The 21,161-nt window shown below is 45.5% G+C and overlaps 3 protein-coding genes across 4 annotated transcripts; all 3 read left to right on the forward strand.

Moving 5' to 3' along the window:
• The first annotated feature begins 27 nt into the window (after positions 1 to 27).
• PBX4 (pre-B-cell leukemia homeobox 4) lies at positions 28 to 14,395 on the forward strand. 2 transcript variants are annotated; one of them, XM_010568834.1, is made up of 10 exons: positions 397 to 998; positions 3,659 to 3,732; positions 3,880 to 3,918; positions 10,190 to 10,431; positions 10,789 to 10,979; positions 11,278 to 11,413; positions 11,658 to 11,814; positions 12,024 to 12,130; positions 12,927 to 13,028; positions 13,466 to 14,395. In XM_010568834.1, the coding sequence occupies exons 2-10, from the start codon at positions 3,684 to 3,686 to the stop codon at positions 13,556 to 13,558; spliced, it is 1,116 nt and encodes a 371-aa protein (XP_010567136.1). In that variant the 5' UTR covers positions 397 to 998; positions 3,659 to 3,683; the 3' UTR covers positions 13,559 to 14,395. The 2 variants fall into 2 exon arrangements, with proteins under 2 accessions (XP_010567137.1, XP_010567136.1); XM_010568835.1 differs by lacking the exons at positions 397 to 998; positions 3,880 to 3,918 and adding an exon at positions 28 to 152 and having other exon boundaries at positions 12,927 to 13,013; positions 13,466 to 14,392.
• Positions 14,396 to 14,508: 113 nt separating this feature from the next.
• DSN1 (DSN1, MIS12 kinetochore complex component) lies at positions 14,509 to 18,664 on the forward strand. The gene is made up of 11 exons (XM_010568838.1): positions 14,509 to 14,595; positions 14,687 to 14,732; positions 15,036 to 15,377; positions 15,822 to 15,895; positions 16,108 to 16,180; positions 16,555 to 16,642; positions 17,740 to 17,799; positions 17,983 to 18,054; positions 18,145 to 18,292; positions 18,374 to 18,461; positions 18,548 to 18,664. The coding sequence occupies exons 1-11, from the start codon at positions 14,518 to 14,520 to the stop codon at positions 18,643 to 18,645; spliced, it is 1,167 nt and encodes a 388-aa protein (XP_010567140.1). The 5' UTR covers positions 14,509 to 14,517; the 3' UTR covers positions 18,646 to 18,664.
• Positions 18,665 to 18,729: 65 nt separating this feature from the next.
• Positions 18,730 to 20,812, forward strand: MVB12A (multivesicular body subunit 12A). The gene is made up of 10 exons (XM_010568837.1): positions 18,730 to 18,813; positions 18,844 to 18,990; positions 19,072 to 19,167; positions 19,257 to 19,353; positions 19,463 to 19,589; positions 19,673 to 19,792; positions 19,974 to 20,056; positions 20,415 to 20,479; positions 20,561 to 20,611; positions 20,721 to 20,812. The coding sequence occupies exons 2-10, from the start codon at positions 18,847 to 18,849 to the stop codon at positions 20,781 to 20,783; spliced, it is 846 nt and encodes a 281-aa protein (XP_010567139.1). The 5' UTR covers positions 18,730 to 18,813; positions 18,844 to 18,846; the 3' UTR covers positions 20,784 to 20,812.
• The last annotated feature ends 349 nt before the right edge of the window (positions 20,813 to 21,161 follow it).

The following is a 21,161-nucleotide window of genomic DNA, read 5'->3' on the forward strand; positions in this document are numbered from 1 at the left end:
GGAATCCCACCGCCCCCTCCGTCAACCGCCGGGGATCCGGCCGCCGCGCCCCCACCGGGGCCGCCGCCGCCGCCCGCGCATCACGACACGGGCGACGTCCTACAGCAGATCATGGCTATCACCGACCAGAGCCTGGACGAGGCCCAGGCCAGGTACCGGCGGGCCCGGCCGCCGGGCGGGGAGGGGGCTCGGCTCGGCGCGGCGGAGCTGCTCGGTACCGGCCGCCTTCCCGCGCAGCCCGGCGCCGTGACTCAGCTCTGCGCGGCGTTTGGCGGGGAGGGGGGGGACGGGAGACGAGGGACGACACGCTCAGCCCCGCTGCTCCCGTCGTTACCGGGGCTTGTGGCGGGGGGAGGCGGAGGGCAGCGGTCCCGCGGTGCGACGTGGCCGCGGCTCCGGCGGGGGAAGGGGGGGTCGGTGGGGAGATGGCCCTCGGGAGGCGAAAAGTTCCACGGTGGTTCCCCGGTTGCCGGTGTTTGCCGCGTCGTCGTCTCCCATCAGCTGGGGGGGGCTTCAATACCGGAGGACGCCCCGGTTCCTCGTAATTAATTGTCCGTCCTTCGTTAAGAAATTGCCCGGGTGATGTAAATAAGAGAAACCGCTGGAAACGGGATCGTCCTGCCTGCCGCCACCGGGAACGGGCAAACGGAGACGGTCGCTGCCGTCGAGGGCTGGAGTTGGCTGGGCAGGGGAAGCAAGGGGAACCGGGGGGCTGTCGGGCCCCTCATGGCACAAGGGGCTCGCCGGTTTTTCACCCCCATCACGAAGTTTCTCTCGAATCGCATTTAAAGGAAAAAAAAAAAAGAATTAACGTTCCTTCTCTCCCTGCCTTGTTGTCGTCATTGGGATGTAAATAATTATATGGCAAAACCAGCCTGGAAATCATCAGAATTCGGCATCTTCTGGTGCGTTCCTCTTGCCCCGGAGCTGCGTCCGGCCCTGATTGGTGCGGTATAATTACACGTAATTACACGCTTTGCTTCCTCGGCATGCGTGAGGTGGGCAGCCCCCGCCATGAGGTGGTTTGGGAGAAGGTGGAGACTCGTAGAGCGGGTTTATAAAAATCAGCAAAATGGTTTTCTGGCCTTTTTCTTTCCCCCCACAGTTAATGTGGTGCCGCTCCTCTGGCTTGCCCCTTGGTTGAGTGTTGCGCACCATCGCCTTTCCCTGCCCGCACCCCGATTTCCCTATCGCGGCGATTGCCACGGTGCCAATAAAACCGTGCCAGGTTTTGTTTTGAGTTTTTTTTTTATCTCTGCCTAGAGTTTAGCCGCTTTTGGGTACGCCTGTTGCTATCGTGCGCTGGCAGCAACTGGCGTGCCGACGCAGCGTCGTTACCGAGGGTGGGTACCAGATTCCTAATGGTGGAGTCGATTATATGAGTGTAAGGAGAAACCATGCACTCTAAGAATGTCATAATTTGGGTTTAAAGTTGACTCTTTCAGGTAATTTTCAGCTGCAGCTTGTAGGGCGATGAAATCTGTGAGCAGTGCGTGCTGTGGGTCACGTGTAGGACCGTTGCTCCTTCCCAAAACTTGATGTTTTTCTGCCTGGCGCTGTATCTCAGAAATAACCACCTGCAGCTCCTGTATAGATTCTATGGGCATGGATTTGCCTGTGTGTTGTGCAAGAGCTGCAGTTTTCTCTCACAACCTCCTATGTAAGATAATTTTGAGCAGAATAAACTTGTCAGGAACTTTAGTTTTCAAGTAAGAGTTGAGGAATGGGCTTGGCCATTGTTTAAAGGAAATTACTTTAACATTGCCTCAGAAATGTTGTTGAAGTCCAGCCAAAGCACAGCAGGCTCTGAAGGCCCCCAAATTTTAAAGCACTTTTGGTGTGTTTTCAGGCATATATGCATGAAAGAAGCTTTTGCGTTCTGGACAAGAAGTTTGTTGGGTTTACTTAGTTCTCCATAAGAGGACTTGCTGCTGAGAAAGTAAAACTCAGGCCTGGTTAAACCCATCGCACAAGTGATATGGGGACCCGGGACTTCTCACACCTCAGTAACCGCTTTATTCTTTGGGGATTGCTTTTATTCTTTTGTATTAAAAATGGCTGTTGATGTGTTTTGCGTGTATTGTTTTAACACCTAGTGAATGTCAGAGGGTTCTTGCAGTGCACGCAATAAGAATTTTTAAAATCCAAGTTGAAGACTTGGGTGAAAGTTTCATTGAAAGGAAATTAATCTGCCCAGGATGAGTTTAATGCTGCTGTTAAACATGTTACGTTATGACCTCAGTCATCTTTGCAAGAGTTAGTGGCCATATTAATTATGCAATTATCTCTGGCTCTGGTATCTCTACTGCCTTGTACCTAAACACTGCTTTTTCGACCCGGGTGGAGAGTACAGTCTGAAGGCTTGGAATTCATTCTCTCTCTCCCTCTCTCCCCCCGTTTTTTCCCTCATCAGGCAAGGACAATAGACTGCACTAGGCTGTCTTCTCAGCTGCCTTTGTTCTCAGGCTGTTTGTCTTGGGGTCGATGTTATCAAACATCTCCGTAGCTGAATGGGTTTTATACTTCTTGTGGCCGTGTCGTGAAGGAAAGCGGCCCATCGACTTCAGCTTCTGCGATTTTTGTTAAAAGCTTGCGTTCCGATATTCGCTGGCCGTTCACAGCAGTAGCTGTAAGCGTCATGGGTTGCGAGGAAGCCAAGCACCTGTATTCACGCCGTTCCCGATAGCTGGAGTACTGACTGGTGTGCCAGAAGGAAGGCCAATTCGTATTTATGTAAAAAAACCACACTGAAACCTAGCTATAAAGGCGATTTAAATATTATTTCTGAATTATGAAAGGGGTCACAAGAAGCAAAAGAGACTTTCTTGGAGGCATACGTTGCAGCTAGATACTTCTTTCCGCTGACTTCCACTGGAAGTTGGGCACTGAACTGCTGCCTGCCCTTGAAAACTGGCAATGGCTTGGTAAAACACCGCCCACCCTCCGTGGGGAACCTCAGCTCCCGCTTTTATACGGTGCTCACCACACTCCAAATGTGTTTTCAACTCAGCAAAATTCTCTGTTTTGATTAGACATTAGGATGGGTTCTGTGTTAGTGGTGTAATTAACATTGTCTCCTCCTGGAGGGAAAGGGGAAAACAAAGCAGCAAACACTGGAACAGCTTCAAAAGGGCAAAATGAGCACGTGTGGTAAAACTTGTACTAAAATGCTGTTAAATACAATCTGCATTTCACTGGATCAGGTGGCCACTCGTGTGAGCTGGGCGAGTCACTGAGTGGCACTTGGATTCTCTCTGTTGTTCCTGCTGTTCAGGATCTATATGCTCTAAACCCAGGTTTTTTTCTACCTTTTGGTTCGATTCCATTATTAGATTTTATAGAAGCGTACTAACTCAAGAAGGAACTTTTTTATCCCTGCATATAAAATACGCTTTTGGTAGAACTGAAGGTGTTTACAGTTCCTATAAGCAACGCAGAATTTTGAATTTTAAGGCCTGTGTGTTTTTACAACAGTTTGCTCCTAGTGATGACCGAGTGTGGCACTTGAATGAAATATATCACCAGAACTTGCACATTTTTTTCTTAATCTTAGCACTAACCTGCTATTACTGAAGCACCATCCAGTCCTCTGTAAGTCTTGGCACCTTTCGCTGCCTTTCCTGTTGGCATTCACTCATTCTTTCTTCTTCCATTTCAGAAAACATGCCTTGAACTGCCACAGAATGAAGCCTGCTCTTTTCAGCGTGCTGTGTGAGATAAAGGAGAAAACAGGTGCGTTGCTGTCTTTTCTGGCCTCAGCTTTCCAAAAAAACCCCCCATTCAGTCATCAGCTTGGCTCTCGTTTAATGTGGCCTGTATTTTCCCTGATAGATTCTACAACTTAAGGCTATTTTTTTTCTTTTTTTGGCTTAATCATAGAATCATCTAGGTTGGAAAAGACCTCTAACATCATCTTCTGTAAGCTGGAAATGGCTCTGATGTGGTTTTCATAATGCTGTCTGTGTGCAGGTTTGGAGAAAACAACTCTGCGTATTTGAACGAGTCTTTTGGTTGTGCGTACGTAAAGAATCTGTAGGTTGGGGTTTTTTGATGTCTGGCTAGGTACCTGGATAACCCTGAATAATCCTGCTGTGTTGTTATGCTCTTTTTTTCCTTGAAGGAATTGGTACCAAAATTGTGGTGGTAGTTAAGAGTTCAAAGTTGACAAATAACTGTATTACGGAGAAAAAGAGACAGTAAGGCAGAACGCTTGGGGATATTGGAAGACACAGAAGTAGCAGGAAATGGGAGTTGGTGATCACGCAGCTTTCTTTGAGGAGCAGAAGCACTGGGGGCAAATGGATTTCAATTTTGAATTACCCAGGATATGCTCATACATGAACACTTAAGCAATGTTGTTTGCGTATCTAATTTCTATAAACTACAGTGAATTTTGATGGGTTTTATAGAGAATAACTACTTTCATTATATGTAACTAAAATGGTGGTTTGTTTTTCTTTTTTTTTTAACTTATAGCTGTATTAACGTTTTGCACCCTAAACCTACATTTGTATGATTTTTTCTAAAACACCGAAACTTGCAGTGCTCCTCATTGTATTGCCAGATGAGGGACCATACAGTTCCGTCCTCTGCGGTGCCCTTGTCATGGAAGGGAGCTTTGAGGCAGACATTACACGTTTGTTTCTGGAGAGTTTGGTTGCATATATTGTGTTCTCATGATAGCAGTTTGCTTCTGAAGAAAAACATTGTGGTAGCAAGTGCGTGTGTGCTGTCTGGGTGTGCTTTTATGTCTGTCTGTCCTTCGAGGATTGCTGTCCTTAAAGAGGGTCTTTCATCTGTTTTTCCTTTCTACACTGAAAGCTGCCTTCTGCGTTTTATTGATTGAAACTGTGACTTCTCTGAGCTAAATACACTTGCAGGAACAGGCTCCGATGTCGCGGTTATGCTGGATTTGTTTTGGTCTCATAGGTTTTTGAATGTCTGATGGTCTGTCTATTCCTTATTTAAATTATGGGGAGCAGATGTTATGGCTTCAAGCAAACAAAAGCCTGGACATACTGTAGCACAAGGTTTTGGGCTTTCTTTGTGACCCAGGCACACAAGCTTCTTTTCTAGCTCGGAAATCAGTTTCAAACATGTTCCTCCCCCCCCATCTTTCTTTCGTTCTTTGTTGGAGCGCTGGTATCATTCACAATGGCTCAGGATAAGCCGTACGCCTTTGCAATGGGCAGCCAGCTGAAAGGTGCCAAAAAATTCTCCCCAATAGTGTTTATTAATAAAAAAGAAGGTACAAATGACTCTTTGTAATTTAAATAGATTTGGCCGCATTTAATATTTTGTTCTCGGCCCCCACCCCCTCCAATGATTTTAATTTTTAAAATTTTAAACCAGCTATGGGAAGAACAGGTGTTTTATTTTCAGGTCTTAAATACCCGCCTGGAACATAGGTAGCTATTTTGAAGAGGGATCTAATCCAGTAAAGCCCACTTAGTTTTTTGGGGAACTCACAGAAGCATTTGGAGCATTTTTAATCTATGCAGCAGATAGGGTTTTTGCTGATTGGGCTATACTTCAGATATGATTCAAGCTGTATGAATTCAAATATGGCATAATTCTATCTTAAAAACAGAATTAAACATCTGTAGTGTTAAAGATTCATGCTTTTGGTGCTGAATTTTAAATTTCAGAGTTTTTCTTCTCGGCTGACTATACCATGCTAGGAGGATGCTAGTCTGTGATGGGCTTCAGGCCCCTTGGGGCAGGGAAAGTGTATTTCTACCCACTTTTGTGGAACACACTGCGCAGCGGGACTCCCATTCTGTATTTCTGGTAGGGAACATGTTTGTTGCAGCCTCGTAACATGGAGTGCCATTTTTTATTGTTTCTCATCGCTGCTAGCTACAGCCCTCTGTCCTTCCTTTCATGTGCTGGCACTTGGCTAGGTTAATTCAATGGGTACCTTTTAATTCGGTTATAAAACTTGGCAAGCGGCGTGGCCGAAGAACACGCTTTCTCTTTGTTGCTGAGTTTGTTGACATTCTTACGTAGCCGAGTCTTGTTCCTCGGCGCTCGGAGCCCCGCTGGCTTTTGTCTTCTGTTTCCATTCGCTTTCCTCTCTCCCTGAATGTGTGAGACTGTCTTGGATTTGGAGAAAGCGCTCTTCTGTGACACTGCTTTGAGACCAGCTGAACCAACAGCAATGTTGTTCTCTGTAGTGGGGTGCTTGGGAGGCTGGAATCCCCACGGAGGACTGCTGACTGAAAAACGGGTTGTCTTGTGTGGGTGAAAAAAATCTGCTTGGTACTGCAGGAGGGGTGTGTGTGGTATTTTGGTAGCATTAAGAAGTAGTTCAGAATGGGTTCATGATTGCTTTAGGTGACCTGCTGTTAAAAAAATGCACCCCTGCCTTCTCACCTAACAGTTTGATTTGTGGACTGCCAAATGGAGGAAACCCTTCTGTTGGAATAAAACATCAGGAGTCAGTATTTAGCATGAGTTACAGGATAAATATTTGCAAGTGTAACATAGGGGATAGGATCATCTGGGAAAAACTGAGATGTGGCTGAGGAGGGGTGCAGGTCCAGCACCCAACTGCCTGCTTCCTTGTACTCTCCATAGGTATTTTATACTTCATACAGTATGGGCTGTTCCTTTCTGGCCCTAATATGGCAGGTTTGGGGTCTAACTTGGTGTATTCTGTACCAAATAGACAAATTTATCATGCTCTTCTGCATTACTTGCTCTCTGAAGGAAAATCTGGAAAGGAAAGCAAGTCTAAGCAAAGTGTGTATCACTTATTTTGGTACCAGTGATCTTGTACAGTTCATTACAGAACTGCAAATCTTTAATTAATGAGATGTAAATATATTGTAATGATTGCATTTGCATACTGAGTGAGGCTTCAGCACCTTAGGTTGTGATGTATTTTAATTAAAGATTAATTAGAAATGATGGGAATTTCATTTTGCTTAGTATAATTATTTTACATATTTGATGAATATCTGGTAGGTGATGCGCCAGAGAACGCACACTATTATATTGGTACAGCTGACAGGAGTGACTCTTCAGGCTTTTTGAGCCAGTGTAGGGTTTTTCTTAAACATCCGTAAAAGTGATGGATTATGAAGGATTTAAGTGTGAAGGATTTTACCGTTATGCAAGGACTTTCTAAATCATGCTTAAAGCACTGACTATGCTGTAACTGGTTATACCTTAACTCCAGTCTCTTAGTGTCTTGACTCAAAGCCTTGCATATTGATAGAGTTGTTACATGTTCTTAAACTATTGTGGGAACTTCAAAAATTTGATGGCCAAAAGGCTATTGAAAGGGGTAAGCTTTATAGAGAAGTGTTCTCCTCAAAGTATTGTGAGCCAGTAGGTAATAAGCAGCAGCATGTAAGGACAGGCATATGTAACAAGTCAGTGTTGACCGAGATCCTTTTTTTATTGTGGTAACTTTTTTTCCCCTTTGGAATCCTTTTTGTTTAACAAAATCTAATTCTTCAGAAGGCACGCAAACTGCAAACTCCTGCTGGCATAATTTTCAGTATTGTACACAGAAATGGGTGACGCCTGACCCACAGAGCATGCCGAAAGCTCGCAGGGTAGATGCAGCTACCCTGACAAAACTCTTAGGGGTAAAGCACCTACTTCTGGAATTGTTTTTACCAGACTATCAAAAGAGAGTTGCAGAAGCTGGTGAGAGCGCAGCGTTCCTGCTGCTGCAATGGTTTTGCTCTCCCGTTGTGCCATCTTTTCAGATTACCAGCTCTGGAAGGTCAGGAGGTGAACAACTGCAGCTCTTGTACTTGGAAATCGGAACTGGCTGCTACTTGCAGCAAACACAGTTATGAATTCACTGAATAGGTAGTTTTGAGCGAATCTGATGTAACTTATGATCTGTACAAATATTATCATTAGGTGACGATACTAGGAGTAAAAATAAAGCTCAAGCAAAAGGTATCCCTTCCAGGAGATGATGGCTTTAATTTAAAAATAATATCCGTGGCGATGATTTCCGTAGAACTTGTGTTTTAACCATCACACCTATTAAGATGGAGTTGCCAAAAGTTTAAAATCAACCTGATGGAGCAGATCGGACGGTCCAAGCTTCTTGCACTCATTGATTCTTAGGTCTGCTCACCTTTGAGAGAGTTTGTTAAGTAAAAGTTTGAACTACTAGGTTGGAAATGCAGTTTACGATACATTGATGATGGTTAACTCCTTTCTAGTTTCTTGTGACTTACTAGAGCCAACCAACCTGAGTCTTCCCTCGAGACTGGGAAGGTGCTTTATACATGCTTTTCAGCAGTCAACTTGAGATGAGCTTATGTGTAATTGATGATAACTAATGTCTAATTGCCATAATTAGACAAGTGACATAAAATTAAGCTGCAGCTGGGAGCTTGACTTCAACATGAGGTACTCTGATATGCATCGTAATGTGCATAAAAAGATGTTTGGCAAAAGCACATTCAAATAAGAAGGTGACACCAAAATATCTGTTCCACTGAATTTGTGCTCACCGGTCCAAGTAGTTTAATGTGAGTTTTATCAAAAAGACTTAAAAGCAAATGGCTGCTGGTGAACTCTTCTGCTGGGTCTCCTGGAAAAAAGGAGAACTGGCGATTTTTAAAAACAAAACCCCAGCAACAAATAACCCCCCCCTTTTTTCTGTGTTTGTTCCATTTCTTGTAACGTTCGCTCAGTGAAGGGTGTTTGCAGTAGGTGGTCTGCAATGTTTTTTTAAAAAGGTATTAATTTTAATTCCATAATGAGTTAGAAAAGCCACTAACTTCTAAAATGATCAACACTTTCCTCATTGTTGTCTTAGCTTGAGTTCAACAGTTACCCATGTACTACACTATAGCTATTTTTGCCTTACCTTTTTCCGCTTCCAAAAAGACTGTGGATGTTCTGGAGGAGACCTGGATTGCCGTGACAGAGCGAATTTGGGTCTGCAGCCACTCCAGAGCGCTCTCTTCATCAGAATTGTGCAGTCGTTTCTGTATAGCCTGCAAAATACGAAGTTCAGCAATGTGATTACAAGTTTAGGCTGCTTGTATGTTCAGAACTATTATTGGTTTTTTTTAGATGAGCTATTCTTTTGCCTACAAAATGTTGAAAATTGTCGTAAATGCATCCGTTTAATGTCTCTGTACATATACATTGTTCTCCTGCCTCACACTAGAATCTTTGCATAACAAGAGATCTTTTGTATTTATCTTCGGTACGGAACATAATATCCCGTTAACCCGCCAATTACAATTTGGAAAAGGTCATTTGAATTTGGTAGCTTCACAAGGTTAAGACCAACTGTTTGTCAAACTAAAATTGTCTAGCATGTAAAGTCAAACTAAAAGCCAAAAAGCTGTTGGCATTTTTTGTATTGATTCAATATCTCGTGAGATGTTACGGTTTTTAAAAAAGGAAGTTAATAATAAATTGTCAAAAAATTTGGGAAATTAAGTTTTTAAAATAAATTTGCTTGGAATCAAACTTGAATAATCTGAGCATACAGACTGCTGCCATCTGGGTTTGTTGAATATAAGCGTAAGGAAACGGGCTTCTGGTGCATTTTTTCATGTTGTTTCAGATTTTGATAGATTTTAATATATTTTAAAATTCAGCACTGTTAAGACTTCAATTTGTAGCCTGCTGCTGTGTAGTGTGGTTGTATCCTTGGCATATAAAGCAGATGAGGTCAAACTCATGCCTTATGTACAGATTTTGACGGGATCTTACATTAGTGTGGTGCTTGTTTCCATCCTGGACGTAGAGGCGTAGCAGTTGTCCCAGTGGCTCAGGCCTTGTGTCTGTCCATCGTAGTCCATCTGCATGAGCTCGTGCTGAATGCTGTTGAGGACCGTGCAAGGAGCCAGGCAGCAGGCTGATATGGGGGGCATCTGCTCTGTAAGAACTTCATTCTAATTTTTATAGACGGCTAAAATACTTTCTAAATGTGGTATAAACTGGTATGACCTCAAGTAGTCTTACTATCTGCGTGCATTTGAAAACTTGCCTTGCGTTTTGGTGTTTCTTAATGGGAACAACGTCCTGTTTGTTTTGACTTGTTGCCTCGTGGCTTCATTAAACGCTCCCTTTTCTTTCTTGAGCTCAAGACCTGCTAAAACCTCTGAAGAGTGTTTAAATGCTTTGCCAGAATTGAAGTGGATGCTCTTTCCTGTTTCAGAAATAATCTTTTGATTCCCTCTTTATATTTATCTAGTGTTAAGTATTCGCGGTATTCAGGAAGAAGATCCCCCAGATGCTCAACTAATGAGACTAGATAACATGTTGCTGGCAGAGGGTGTCTCCGGGCCCGAGAAAAGAGGAAGAGGAGGACCGATGGCTGTAGCAGCAACATCAGGTGGCTGTCCAAATGACAATAGCATTGAACACTCTGACTACAGGGCCAAGCTGTCACAGATCCGACAGATATACCACTCTGAGCTAGAGAAATATGAACAGGTGATCTTTCTGCATGGAAGAGTTTTTATCATCTCAATTAAACATAACCGTTTTTTCCTTTGGTGTTGGTTTTAAGAACAGAACAGGAAGTATGATGAATTCAGGTGAACGCGAGGATTTTCAATTCAGTTGAAAACTTATCTCAGTGTTACAGAAGTAAGGTGAAGATAGAGGGACTGGACATCAAACTAAAGATAATAAATGTCTCGTTTATCTTTGTTGCCGTTTTTTAAGAGTAAATAGAGTAAAGCTGAAACATGGAAACTCCTCTAAAGTTTTTTGGATATCTATATTCTTGTTGGGGAATGAATTCTAGGGTATATTATTGTTTGTCGATACAAATGTGTGTATTTTCAGGCCTGCAGTGAGTTCACCACCCACGTTATGAACCTGCTTAGGGAACAGAGTAGAACGAGACCAATTTCGCCAAAAGAAATAGAGCGCATGGTGAACATAATCCACGGCAAATTCAGCACCATCCAGATGCAACTGAAGCAGAGCACGTGCGAGGCAGTAATGATCCTGCGTTCACGCTTTCTTGATGCAAGGTACGAGAAAACACAATCTAGCGATAACAGATGTTTAAGCCTGAACTTGTTTTGTTGTTTGATGCCAGTTGACTGCGTAAGAAGTCTCAAGTCTGTCATTCCCAGTGTCAATCTCATTTCAACATTTAAGAATTTGCCACCCATTGTGCCTGCTTTGACATTGACATCTATTTAATTCCACTCAATTCTTACATTCTCCTTCAAATCAAATACATTTTAGAGGAAAAAAAAGCCAAGTCTACTCTGTCCGGTCTACTCTATAACACCATTTAAACAGGAATAACTAATGTTTTTATAGGCGTAAACGACGTAACTTCAGCAAACAGGCAACGGAAGTACTGAATGAGTATTTCTATTCGCATCTGAGTAATCCTTACCCCAGTGAAGAGGCCAAAGAAGAGCTAGCGAAGAAAGGTGGCATCACGGTTTCACAGGTATGAAGTGATTGATCTGGTATTAAGTGACTTTTTTTCCTTGAACAATGTTTTTTTTCCCCATACTTAGGAACAGGCTTCAGTTACTGGTACTTTAAATAGGATTTAAGTTATTCTGAAGGGTTTAGTAGTAGGTATTTTCTGTTTGAAGCCTAGTTTAAAATGTCTCCTTTTCTGGTAACTTCCGAATATAGTAGAAAATATAATAGTTTGATCAAATGCTAACAGCGATATATGTCTCCAGGTTTCCAACTGGTTTGGTAACAAAAGAATTCGATACAAAAAAAACATGGGGAAGTTCCAAGAAGAAGCCAATATTTATGCTGCAAAAACAGCAGTAGATGCAACTAATGTCGTGGCTCAAGGCAACCAGGCAAATTCTCCGTCTACACCAAATTCAGGTGAGTGAGAGCACCAGTGAAGAGTCTGTCCACTTGAAAGTCTCTAATTTATTTCTTGTCACAGTTAGTACCATGGAATACCTGTGTTTGAAACAGTTGCCGGATTTCTTTTTCTTTTAAACTTAAATAATGTAATACTTACTGAAGAGCCATTTTTGGTGGGTTTTATTTCTCATTAAAACATGTTGTGGTTTTTTTTTTTTTTTCAGCTTCCTCTGGCTCTTTTAAGATGACAAATTCTGGAGATTCGTTTATAAACTTGCAGTCATTGACTTCCTACCAGAGCTCCCCAGTGGGAGCCAACGTGCAGTCGCAGGTCAGTAAGGAGAAAAAAAAAAAGGTACTTTCAGCAGTGGGATAAATGTTAAAATCCCATTTCTCTGTCCTTTATACTGTATGAACAGGTTGCTCAGGGAGGTTATGGAGCCTCTGTCCTTAGAGATATTTAAAACCCAACCTGCTGTAATCGACCCCGCTTCGAACAGCAGGGTTGGATTATACAATCTTGTTTTATTTTTTTCAGAGTAGATTCTCTTAATACTAGATAGGGATGGATTTTCTGTCTCTGGCCAGCGCTGGCTAGGATGCAAGAAATGACTAGAGTCAAATTTCTCAAGTCGAGAAACAAACATGCTCAAGTGTGTATTTTCTCTTGGAACTGGAATTTTCTCTTACAGAACTAACTGATACCTAAATTAACCTACTGCTGTTGTTCTCTCCCTTTAAGTTTACATTAATGAATCGGTGTTTTCTCCTTTTAGAGTCAGTCTTTCTCCATATAAGTAGAACTGTGCTTAGGATTTTTAGTTAACAGTATTGTCAAACTCATTTTAAGCTTTCTGCTGAATTTCTAAATGTACCTGAACTGCATAAAATCTGTTCCTCTCTTATAAAATCTGTAGGTGATAGGCTCTAATTCTGCTTGATTATGAAGTAGCTATGTATAGCTCTGTTAATAGCAAGAAGCTGTGAAGAAAACTTGTCTTCCTGCAAGAAAACCTGCCCCTTATTTAAAGAATTTTTGGCCCAATAGATATGTACCATGTACTACTGCATTTCTTTCACTTGACTTTTTATCCTTACCATTCTCATTCTGCGGCATCTTGTTCTAGATGGATTCCTTACATCACGTCATACACCAGACAGGAAGATATGACACAATTGTGGGGAATCCTTTGTATACGACGCAGCGTATAGATGTAAGATGTGCTGAGGTATTACCTGCTAGAAACAGAAATTTTGCCCAAGATTAGTTAACGATCTGTGAATAAATGTTGACTTTTTATTCCCCCCGATGTATCTGATGTGGGGATAGGAAGAAGCTGGAAAAGGTGTAGTTTAATACAGCAGCCTTTCCCTCCCGGAGACGTGATTTAGAGTTCTGGCTTTGCTCACCAGAAAATTTGTGCACTTTGGTTAATTCTTGCCATAAGGAGATGGCACTAGGAATAAGAGTAACACCATAAAATCTTGGGGCGGGGGGGGGCGTTTACGGGTTATTTGTGGACTATGCTTTGTCGGAGCCGATATGTAGTTATTTACTTCCAAAAGCACTGTCGCTTGTAAGGTGTAAACATATAAAGGCATACTTTGTTGTCTGCAAGTAGTTTCTTAAAGATTTAATGAAATGATATATTTATTCTCCCTTCAGGCTAATGGCAGCTGGCAGGATGCTACCACCCCTTCATCAATCACTTCACCTGCTGGAGACCCTGGAAGTGTTAATTCGGATGCGTCTAATTAAGTTTTTAGGACCTATTGATGAGAGGAAAGAGGTCATTAGTGTAATTTGTCAATGTTGCTCTTTTGCCAATACCATTGTTTATACAACTTGACACACAGCTAATTACCTCAGAAAAAACCCTGGAACCAATAGAAGATTGTGATTACAATGATACCTCTCTACCTCTCAGCCTCACGCAGTTGAGTTCTTTTTACTTATGCCCATTGGGATGTGAAATTGTTTTAAAAGAACTTGCTTCATTTTCCTAACCAAATTCATTTTTTAAAATATGGATTTTATGGTAAGAATCTGAAAGTGTCTCTTCTAGAACTTGGCATTTGTCTCAAGTTTTACAGCTTAAGAAAATTGACTTATTTTAATTTCCATAAAGTTTTTTACTATGAAATTTCTGTTCTAGTTGATAGCTACTAACAGTTAAACCCCCTGTATTGTAATTGTATGCGTTCTCTGTATTGTAATTTTGTATAGGAAAATAAGCTTTTCTTAACTAGAATTCATTCTGAGCTAATTAATCAGAACGTTGCTTTACCAAAACTCTCACTGGACTTTGCTCTCGGGTAGGACCTTCCATCATGTGTCATTCCACGTAATTCTAATTTAATGTCTAGTGAAAAGAAAAAAAAAAAAAAACCCCAACCCACAACAAACCAACAAAACCCCCCGACTTCCCCATGGATAATAGGTTTTTGTGCATTTCTGCAGCTGTTAACGCAGAGTCCACCCTTTTCAGTTGAGATTTTATCAAAGATAATAAACTTCCAAAGCCTTTTTTTTTTTTTTTTTTTTTTTCCTTCCCCTCCTTTTCCTCTCAGCTCTGAGGCGGCGGGGGTCCCTGAGGGGATGAGGGCGGGAAACTGAGGGGAGGGGGGGAGGCAGCCTCTGCGCATGCGCCTGCCAGCGGGCGGCGCCTTCCCGCCGTCCCCCGCGCCCAACGGCCGCTGCGGCCGCGGGACGCCGCCATGGCGGAGCAACCGGCGGAGGGCTGCGGGCCGGCTCCCGCTTTACCGCGGCCGTCTGGCGGGACGGAGGAAGAGGAGGTGAGCGGTGTGTGTGTGTGGGGTCCTGTCTGGCTGAGGGGGGCCGCGGGGAAGCCTCGCTACCAGCCTCGTAACCGTTTTTCCCCCTCAGCGTTCCCCCGGCGGAGCCCGCCCGGCGGCTGAAGCTGTAGTGTCAGGTAAGGGGGGCGGCGGGCCCGGGAGCGGGGAGGGATGGGTGGTGCTGAGCATCGTTCCCCGCCCAGTGGGGGCCCTCCCGGGGCTCGGGAGAAGGATCTTGGTGCTGGAAAGGAGAACCCGAGGCACCGGCGGTTTTGGGAGGCTGTGAAGTGGGGATCCAGCCGTCGTACCTCAGCGCTGCTGTTGCACCGAGCTGGATAACAAAGCGTAAAGAACAGGTTCAGCGCTTTCGAATCCTTGGGGATAGACCCTTTCCTCTCTTTCTGCCCTGCTGATGCGTTGATTATGTCCGTTTTTCTCAGATGCTGACCCTGGAGAGAAGAAAGCGAATCCTGAACAATTCCTAAATCTACCTGATGTAACTGCTGTTAATGAGAAGAACGTTAGTCCCAGTGAGACAGTGGGATCGAGGAAAGAACCCCAAGGAGGTCCCAGTCTCAGGAAACACCCCCTCGGACCTAGTCCCAAAAGGCTGTCTCCCTGGAGAAGCAGTGCTAAGAAAGACCATACATCGCGTTCTTTTCACTTGTCCCCGAGACTGCTCATCACCTCTCCTGAAGCCAAGCGTCGCTCTTGGTGTCGCTCAAGCCTGAAGGGGACAAAACGCCGAAAATCTCTGCCTCCTGTTCACCAAGATGTCACTGGTCCGTGCTCCCCTTCCTCCCTTTATCAAGCGCTCTCAAGAAACTTGTAGGGCAGCCCGCAGCAACTTGAAATTTAATTTCATGGCATGACCTTTAGGGTGATTACAGCATAACTGTGTTATTCCAAACTAGTAGCCACTGACATCTGTGATGGCAGTGGTCTCGGAGGTCCAAGTACTTGAGGTTAAAAGGAGGTGCTGCATTAGCGGCTTCTGTAGACCAGTGGTTTATTGTCTCTGCCTTTTTATTTCCACGGTTGAGCTTTACGCGTGACTTTTCCTTGTTAGGAACTCTGTTTCTCCCTCTTTTCCGTGCTCCTTCCATATCCTGCAAACCGCACTCCTGTACAACAACAGCTTTTAGTGTCTTTCAGGAACATTTCAGCTGTTTGTAGCTTGGTGTGAATGTAATTGTTCTTAAATAATTTTGTTCTGTTTTTTTCAGAATTAAGCAAATCAATTAGCGTGGACTTGCCAGAGGTAGACCGGCTTTCTATGCTGTTGTTGTCCAGTTTCCAGGTAAGATCTTCTCTTTTAAAAGTGAATCATTTTTCTCTTGCCTGCCTTCTGCCACTAAACGTACGTTCTGATTTGTATAACTAAGTTGTGAAATACGGGCTGGGGAAGGAGGGACTCCTTTCTACTTCAGTAACAAATCCTCCCGCAAGCTCTGCCATATATATACAGCTCAGGAATTGTGTGCTAAGACCTTCTTTTCCATCTTCTCTTAGTTTTCTGCACAGAAGCTCAAACATGCCTTGAAGCAGACTGACAGCTTTAGCCCTGAGGCTTTCAAAGCTAATGGTAAGGTGCGATATATGTATCAGCAAGGGTAATCCTGAACTTAAAAATACTGGCTCTTCCCTAGCATCCTCTCAAAACGCAACCAGCAGTCTCCTAGAAGGGGTGGGTGCAGCCAAAAATATGGGAACAATGTTTTTAAGATGCTGTTCGTGACCACAGTTTCTGGGAGGGAAGACAAATGGACACACGAATGTAAACCGTGGTCGCAGAGATGAGTTATTCCTTTAGAAACAGCATAACTAGAATGCCTTCTGATAAGGAGTCAGAGCAGTGTCTGCGGGTTAGGAAACAGCTTCGTTTCTCAGTATTACTAGTTTTCTAGGCAGTGGGTACGAGTGTTGTTTTATCCTGTTTTATTTTGCCTTCATCTCCAGTGCACTCAGTTTCCGAAGACTTGAAGCGATACATACAGAAGTTGAAACAAGACGGAACGCTGAAGAGCTGCGTAGAAGACCCTAAAGGGTAAGTACTTGCCAAATTCATCCCTTGTGGAGTGTAAGTAAGTAGTGAGTCGTACCGCTTTGGGGGGCGAAGTGGAGGGAGAAGGGGGTAGCCTGAACACAAAACGCATCTATTGCTGCATACAAGGACCTCGCCCTGCCAGCACAAACCAGTTGTCAAAATGCTTTGAGTTCATTGAAACACTTTAATTAGCTGGCTTCCCTCATCCAGGCAACTATAACAGAACCAGCGGGGAAAGGCTAATGTGCCAGCAGATTTTAGGGGTGTGTGTGAAACTTCTTAATGGGAAAGAAACCACTGCGTTTTCCCTTTGTAGGCGTGCAGGGTCTGGGGAGGGGAGTGGTTCAGAAGTCAAACTAAATAAGATTTTGCCTATTAAATGAATAAATATGTATAAAAATCACAGGTATATGCACATGAATAATAAGGATCACGTATTTGGGAGGTCATACGTAGCTAGGGTTGTTCAGCCTGGAGAAGAGAAAGCTCCGGGGAGACTTTAGAGTGGCCTTCCAGTACTTTGGGGGGGGGGGAACAGGAAAGCCGGGGAGGGACTCCTTGTCAGGGAGTGTAACGACAGGATGAGGGGTAACAGGTTTAAACTGAAAGTGGGTAGGTTTAGATCAGAAGTTCTTTTTGGTGAGGGTGGTGAGGCACTGGAAGACGTTGTCCAGAGAGGTGGTAGAACTGTTCAAGGCTGGGTTGGACGGGGCTTTGAGTGACCTGGTCCAGTGGAAGGTGTCCCTGCCTGTGGCGGGGGGGGGGGTGGAACGAGATGATCTTTAAGGTCCCTGCCAACCTAAACTGTTCTGTGATTCTGTTTTTCTGGTTTTGGCCTGCCTAGCTGTCTAAATAAACCGTCTAACCCCGCTGATGGTGGCTAAGTTTTTTTGGGGGGCTGGTATCCCTGGACAAACCAGTACAGTGACTATTCCAAGGGGTGTTATCTTTTTTGGGATCAAGAGTTTTCTCTTTTGTATTCTGCAATTCTAAGCATTTAGCGCCCAAACAGTCACCAGAGCCCTCTGTGGAACGTATACATCTCGCTATACATATACATCTTGCTATACGGTGCTGATGATCTGTCTGTGCTTTAGGATTTTACTGGATCCGGCTTTGGATGAGTCAGTGGCCCAAGTTAAGGAGTACATCACCAGGTAAGATCGACCGTCTGCACGGTCCGAGTCTCTCAACACCAGTATGGGTTTGGACACCCTTCCTCGAGGGTATTTTGGGCATATTTAATCCCTTTAAATGGTTCTTTTTTTTGTATGAGCCAGCGCTGCATTTCGGTTTTCCAACTGCGGGGTACAGACCTGTCCTCTCCTCTCGCTCCGCAGGTTCACTGCCGAATGTCAGTCCTGGGATGAGCTCTTACTGCGTCACCAGGAAAGTGCTGAAGAAATATCCAGGTGTGATTGTTACTCTCCATCTTAGAGCTGTTCTGTGTTGGAAAAGAAAACGAAACGCCACCTGAGGGGTAAATGACTTTTGCTGTGCAGGCAGCTGGAGGAATGCAAGAGGAGCCGAGGGCAGGCCGAGCCTTGCAGTTACCTCCAGACATCTCAGGCCCAAGTCCTCGCCACCAAACCCAACTACCAGAAGATCCTGGATGAGCAGGGGGAGGTCTTGAGCTGCATGGAGCTTGTGGTGAGTTGGGGGGGGGAAAATTCTCTTTAATTTTTTTTTTTTTTTAGCTTTTTTTTGCCTGTTAACGCTTTGGTTTTGCAGCTTGACGAGCTACAGCAAGCGGTGAAGCTGCTGCAGGCCTTCACCGAAGACAGCCAGCAATACCTCCGGCACCTCTCGGAGCAGCTCGGTAAGCAGGAATCCCTCGGTGGCGGGGCGTGGAAGCCTCGGTGGGGCTTGTTAACAGGGGTTAACGAGCTTTCCCCCCCGTTTCAGCCACGAGGACCTTCCAGCAGCTGGTTAACTCCCCTGTGCGCAAGCTGATCGCCGCCCCGCCGCTGAGGAAGATGATGCCGCCGCCACCGGAGGGCTGAGCCGGGGGTTGGTGGGTGGGCTACGGGCCGCGCTGTCGGTGCTGCTGTCAATAAAGGCGGGGGGAGCCCGGTTCCTGCCCGGTTCCCCCGCGCTTCCGCCTTCGAAGGCAGCCCGAGCGGTCGGTCGTCGCTTAGTGGTTAACTCATTCGTCGCTCAGATGGCGCCAGCCAATCGCCGTAGCCGTAACCATGCGCCGTCCAATGGTTGTTGAGGAGCTGGGGGCGGGGCGGCGCTCCGCCACTCCCGGGGAGGAAGCGGCGGTTATGATGGCGGCGGCGGAGACCCCGCTCACCGGCGTGGCCTGGGCCGCTGCCCCCGAGGCGGCCCCCGCCGGCTGGACCGCGGTAGGGGCGGGCGGAGCCGGGGGGACGATGACAACGCCGCCGCCCGGTTCCCCCGTGGCCTGACGGTCCCTGTACCCGCAGATCACCGTTACCGTGGAGGGCGCGGCGGCCAACCTGGCCAAGGGCTTCGGGCACAAGGGCGGCGGGTACCTCTGCGTCTGCACCGGCGGAGCCCAGGTGCGGGGTGGGGGGGGAGGGACCGGGACCGGGGCGGGGGGTGGCCGAGGCCAGAACCGGGGCCGGTACCGAGGTCCCATCCTGTCCAGGCGGCTCCCGGGCCCGTAGTGACCGATCTGCAGGTACTGAGCGACCGGAGCCCTCAGCCCCCCGGCTACACCCGGATCCCCGAGTTCCCGGAGCCCCGTAAGTACCCCCTAACTCCCTGGCGGGGGGGGGTCTGGGACAGCAGGGGCCGGTCCCCGGTTCCCACCGTCCTGGTCCTGTCGCCTGCTTTCCTCCCCCTTTTCCACAGGGACCGGCATCTCCCGCAAAAAGCGGGTCTACATGAAGCTGCTGCCACTGGACACCGCTGAAACGGCCGTTTTCGACCTCAAGCTAAGCTCCAAGAGCAAAGCCCTCCCACACTACATGAAAATAGGGTAGGGGGGCCCTGCCCGCCCTGCCACTGCTCACAGCAAAGGGCCTGGTGGTTATTTATTTCTTTTTTTTTTTTTCCCCCTAGGGAAATAGGTAATTTTGCCATCTGGTGTAAAAAAGGGCCGGTTTTGAAATCCAAGGCGCAGCCCCCCATCAGCGAAGGTCTGAAGCAGCTCTCGCTCCAACCCCCTGACTCAGACCACAAGTGCGTATGCACTCATTTATTCCCCCCCGCCACCCCAAGTCTTACCTGAACCAGTTCAGGACTGGGAATAAATCCTGCAACTGCTGGTGTCACCTCACCATTTCCATTCCCCTGGTCTGGGGCTCGTTACCTGCTGCGTGCTGCTAATGCTCCGACTGTTAATTATTCCAATCTGCTACAGGTCACCTGCGGCTCGATGCAGCATCAAACGCGCTTCTCAGCACGAATCTCTGTACGACACCTCCAACATCTACGGCCTCTCAGGTAAAGTGGTTCTTCATCTGGAATCAAACGAGGAAGCTGCATAAAGCAAGCATATCCCTGTTTAAAGAGTACTTTAAAATGAAAATATAGGCCGATAGTTGGGTTTGCACACAGTTGTTCCCTTTAAAGACTGCAACTGAGCTCAATTTTTAGAAGAAGGTTTTCTTAAAGACTTTTCCCTTCCTGAAAGTTAGTCCTGGCTTGAATTAAAAGATGTCACCGACATCTTGCTCAAACTCTTCTCTGGGTGCTAAGGTGTCCCCTTCCACTCATCGGCTTTATGCGGCAATTAAGTAATTGTGTATTTTCAGAGCAGCTCCTGGGATGTTCCTAAAGCATCTCTCACTTCTCTTCCCAGCTATGGACGGAGTGCCTTTCACACTACACCCCAAATTTGAAAGCAAGCTGAGTTCTGGCAGTAACGTGAGTCTTCATTTAAGCTGCTGTTCTTAGTCCTACCTTATAACTAGTCTTAATTAGAAATATTTTATGTCTTTCTTTTAGGCTATCCTTGCAGACCTGAATGTTAAGTCACTTGCTGATATTGAGAAAGAGGTAAGCAGGCTGCTTTGGTCATGCACCTCTTTTGAGGTGGACAGCAGTCATATTTGGAATTTCTCAAATACCAGTGTCGTGTCCTGACCACTTTTTGTTTTGTTTTCAGTACAATTACGCTTTTGTAGTTGAAAGGACAGCTGCTGCTAGGCTCCCACCCAGCGTCTGTTAGCACCGGAGTCTACCTCAAGGATGTAAACTGCAGCCAAACATCCCGCTGGGCTGAGCTCCTCCCTCTCTCAGATTAAATTTCAAGATAGCTGAAGAAATGCAATCAATATCTGATTACAGGAATTGCTTAGGTAGAAAAATAAAACATGTTTCTCTTCTCACCTGCCAAAATATTTTTGTAATGGTTTTGAAATACAGGGCTTCAGGGTTGGCATGTACAACAGCATAATGTATAGAAGTTCTTGGCAGTGTTTGTTCTCCTACACTTTGCCAATGCTACAACTCTTTATTCTGAACATTACCTGTTGCAAGGGTGGTTGTAGTGTTTGTTGTGTGAGAACTCCTACCCCTGAGCCTCACCTCTAGTTTGTTGCCGTTG

Source organism: Haliaeetus leucocephalus, unplaced genomic scaffold (genome assembly GCF_000737465.1).
Source record: "Haliaeetus leucocephalus isolate CR32 unplaced genomic scaffold, Haliaeetus_leucocephalus-4.0 Scaffold260, whole genome shotgun sequence".
NCBI lineage: Eukaryota > Metazoa > Chordata > Aves > Accipitriformes > Accipitridae > Haliaeetus > Haliaeetus leucocephalus.

What these genes read in the sequence shown, in the direction of transcription:
- PBX4 (XM_010568835.1), top strand. Translation starts at nt 112, where the DNA reads ATGGCTATCACCGACCAGAGCCTGGACGAGGCCCAGGCCAG. An exon ending in AGCTAGAGAAATATGAACAG is followed by an intron (nt 10,432 to 10,788) that starts GTGATCTTTCTG and finishes GTGTATTTTCAG; the next exon opens with GCCTGCAGTGAGTTCACCAC. An exon ending in GTGGCATCACGGTTTCACAG is followed by an intron (nt 11,414 to 11,657) that starts GTATGAAGTGAT and finishes ATATGTCTCCAG; the next exon opens with GTTTCCAACTGGTTTGGTAA.
- DSN1 (XM_010568838.1), top strand. Translation starts at nt 14,518, where the DNA reads ATGGCGGAGCAACCGGCGGAGGGCTGCGGGCCGGCTCCCGCTTTACCG. An exon ending in GGCTGAAGCTGTAGTGTCAG is followed by an intron (nt 14,733 to 15,035) that starts GTAAGGGGGGCG and finishes CGTTTTTCTCAG; the next exon opens with ATGCTGACCCTGGAGAGAAG. An exon ending in GCACCTCTCGGAGCAGCTCG is followed by an intron (nt 18,462 to 18,547) that starts GTAAGCAGGAAT and finishes CCCCCGTTTCAG; the next exon opens with CCACGAGGACCTTCCAGCAG.
- MVB12A (XM_010568837.1), top strand. Translation starts at nt 18,847, where the DNA reads ATGGTTGTTGAGGAGCTGGGGGCGGGGCGGCGCTCCGCCACTCCCGGG. An exon ending in CCCCCGCCGGCTGGACCGCG is followed by an intron (nt 18,991 to 19,071) that starts GTAGGGGCGGGC and finishes CTGTACCCGCAG; the next exon opens with ATCACCGTTACCGTGGAGGG. An exon ending in TTGCTGATATTGAGAAAGAG is followed by an intron (nt 20,612 to 20,720) that starts GTAAGCAGGCTG and finishes TTTTGTTTTCAG; the next exon opens with TACAATTACGCTTTTGTAGT.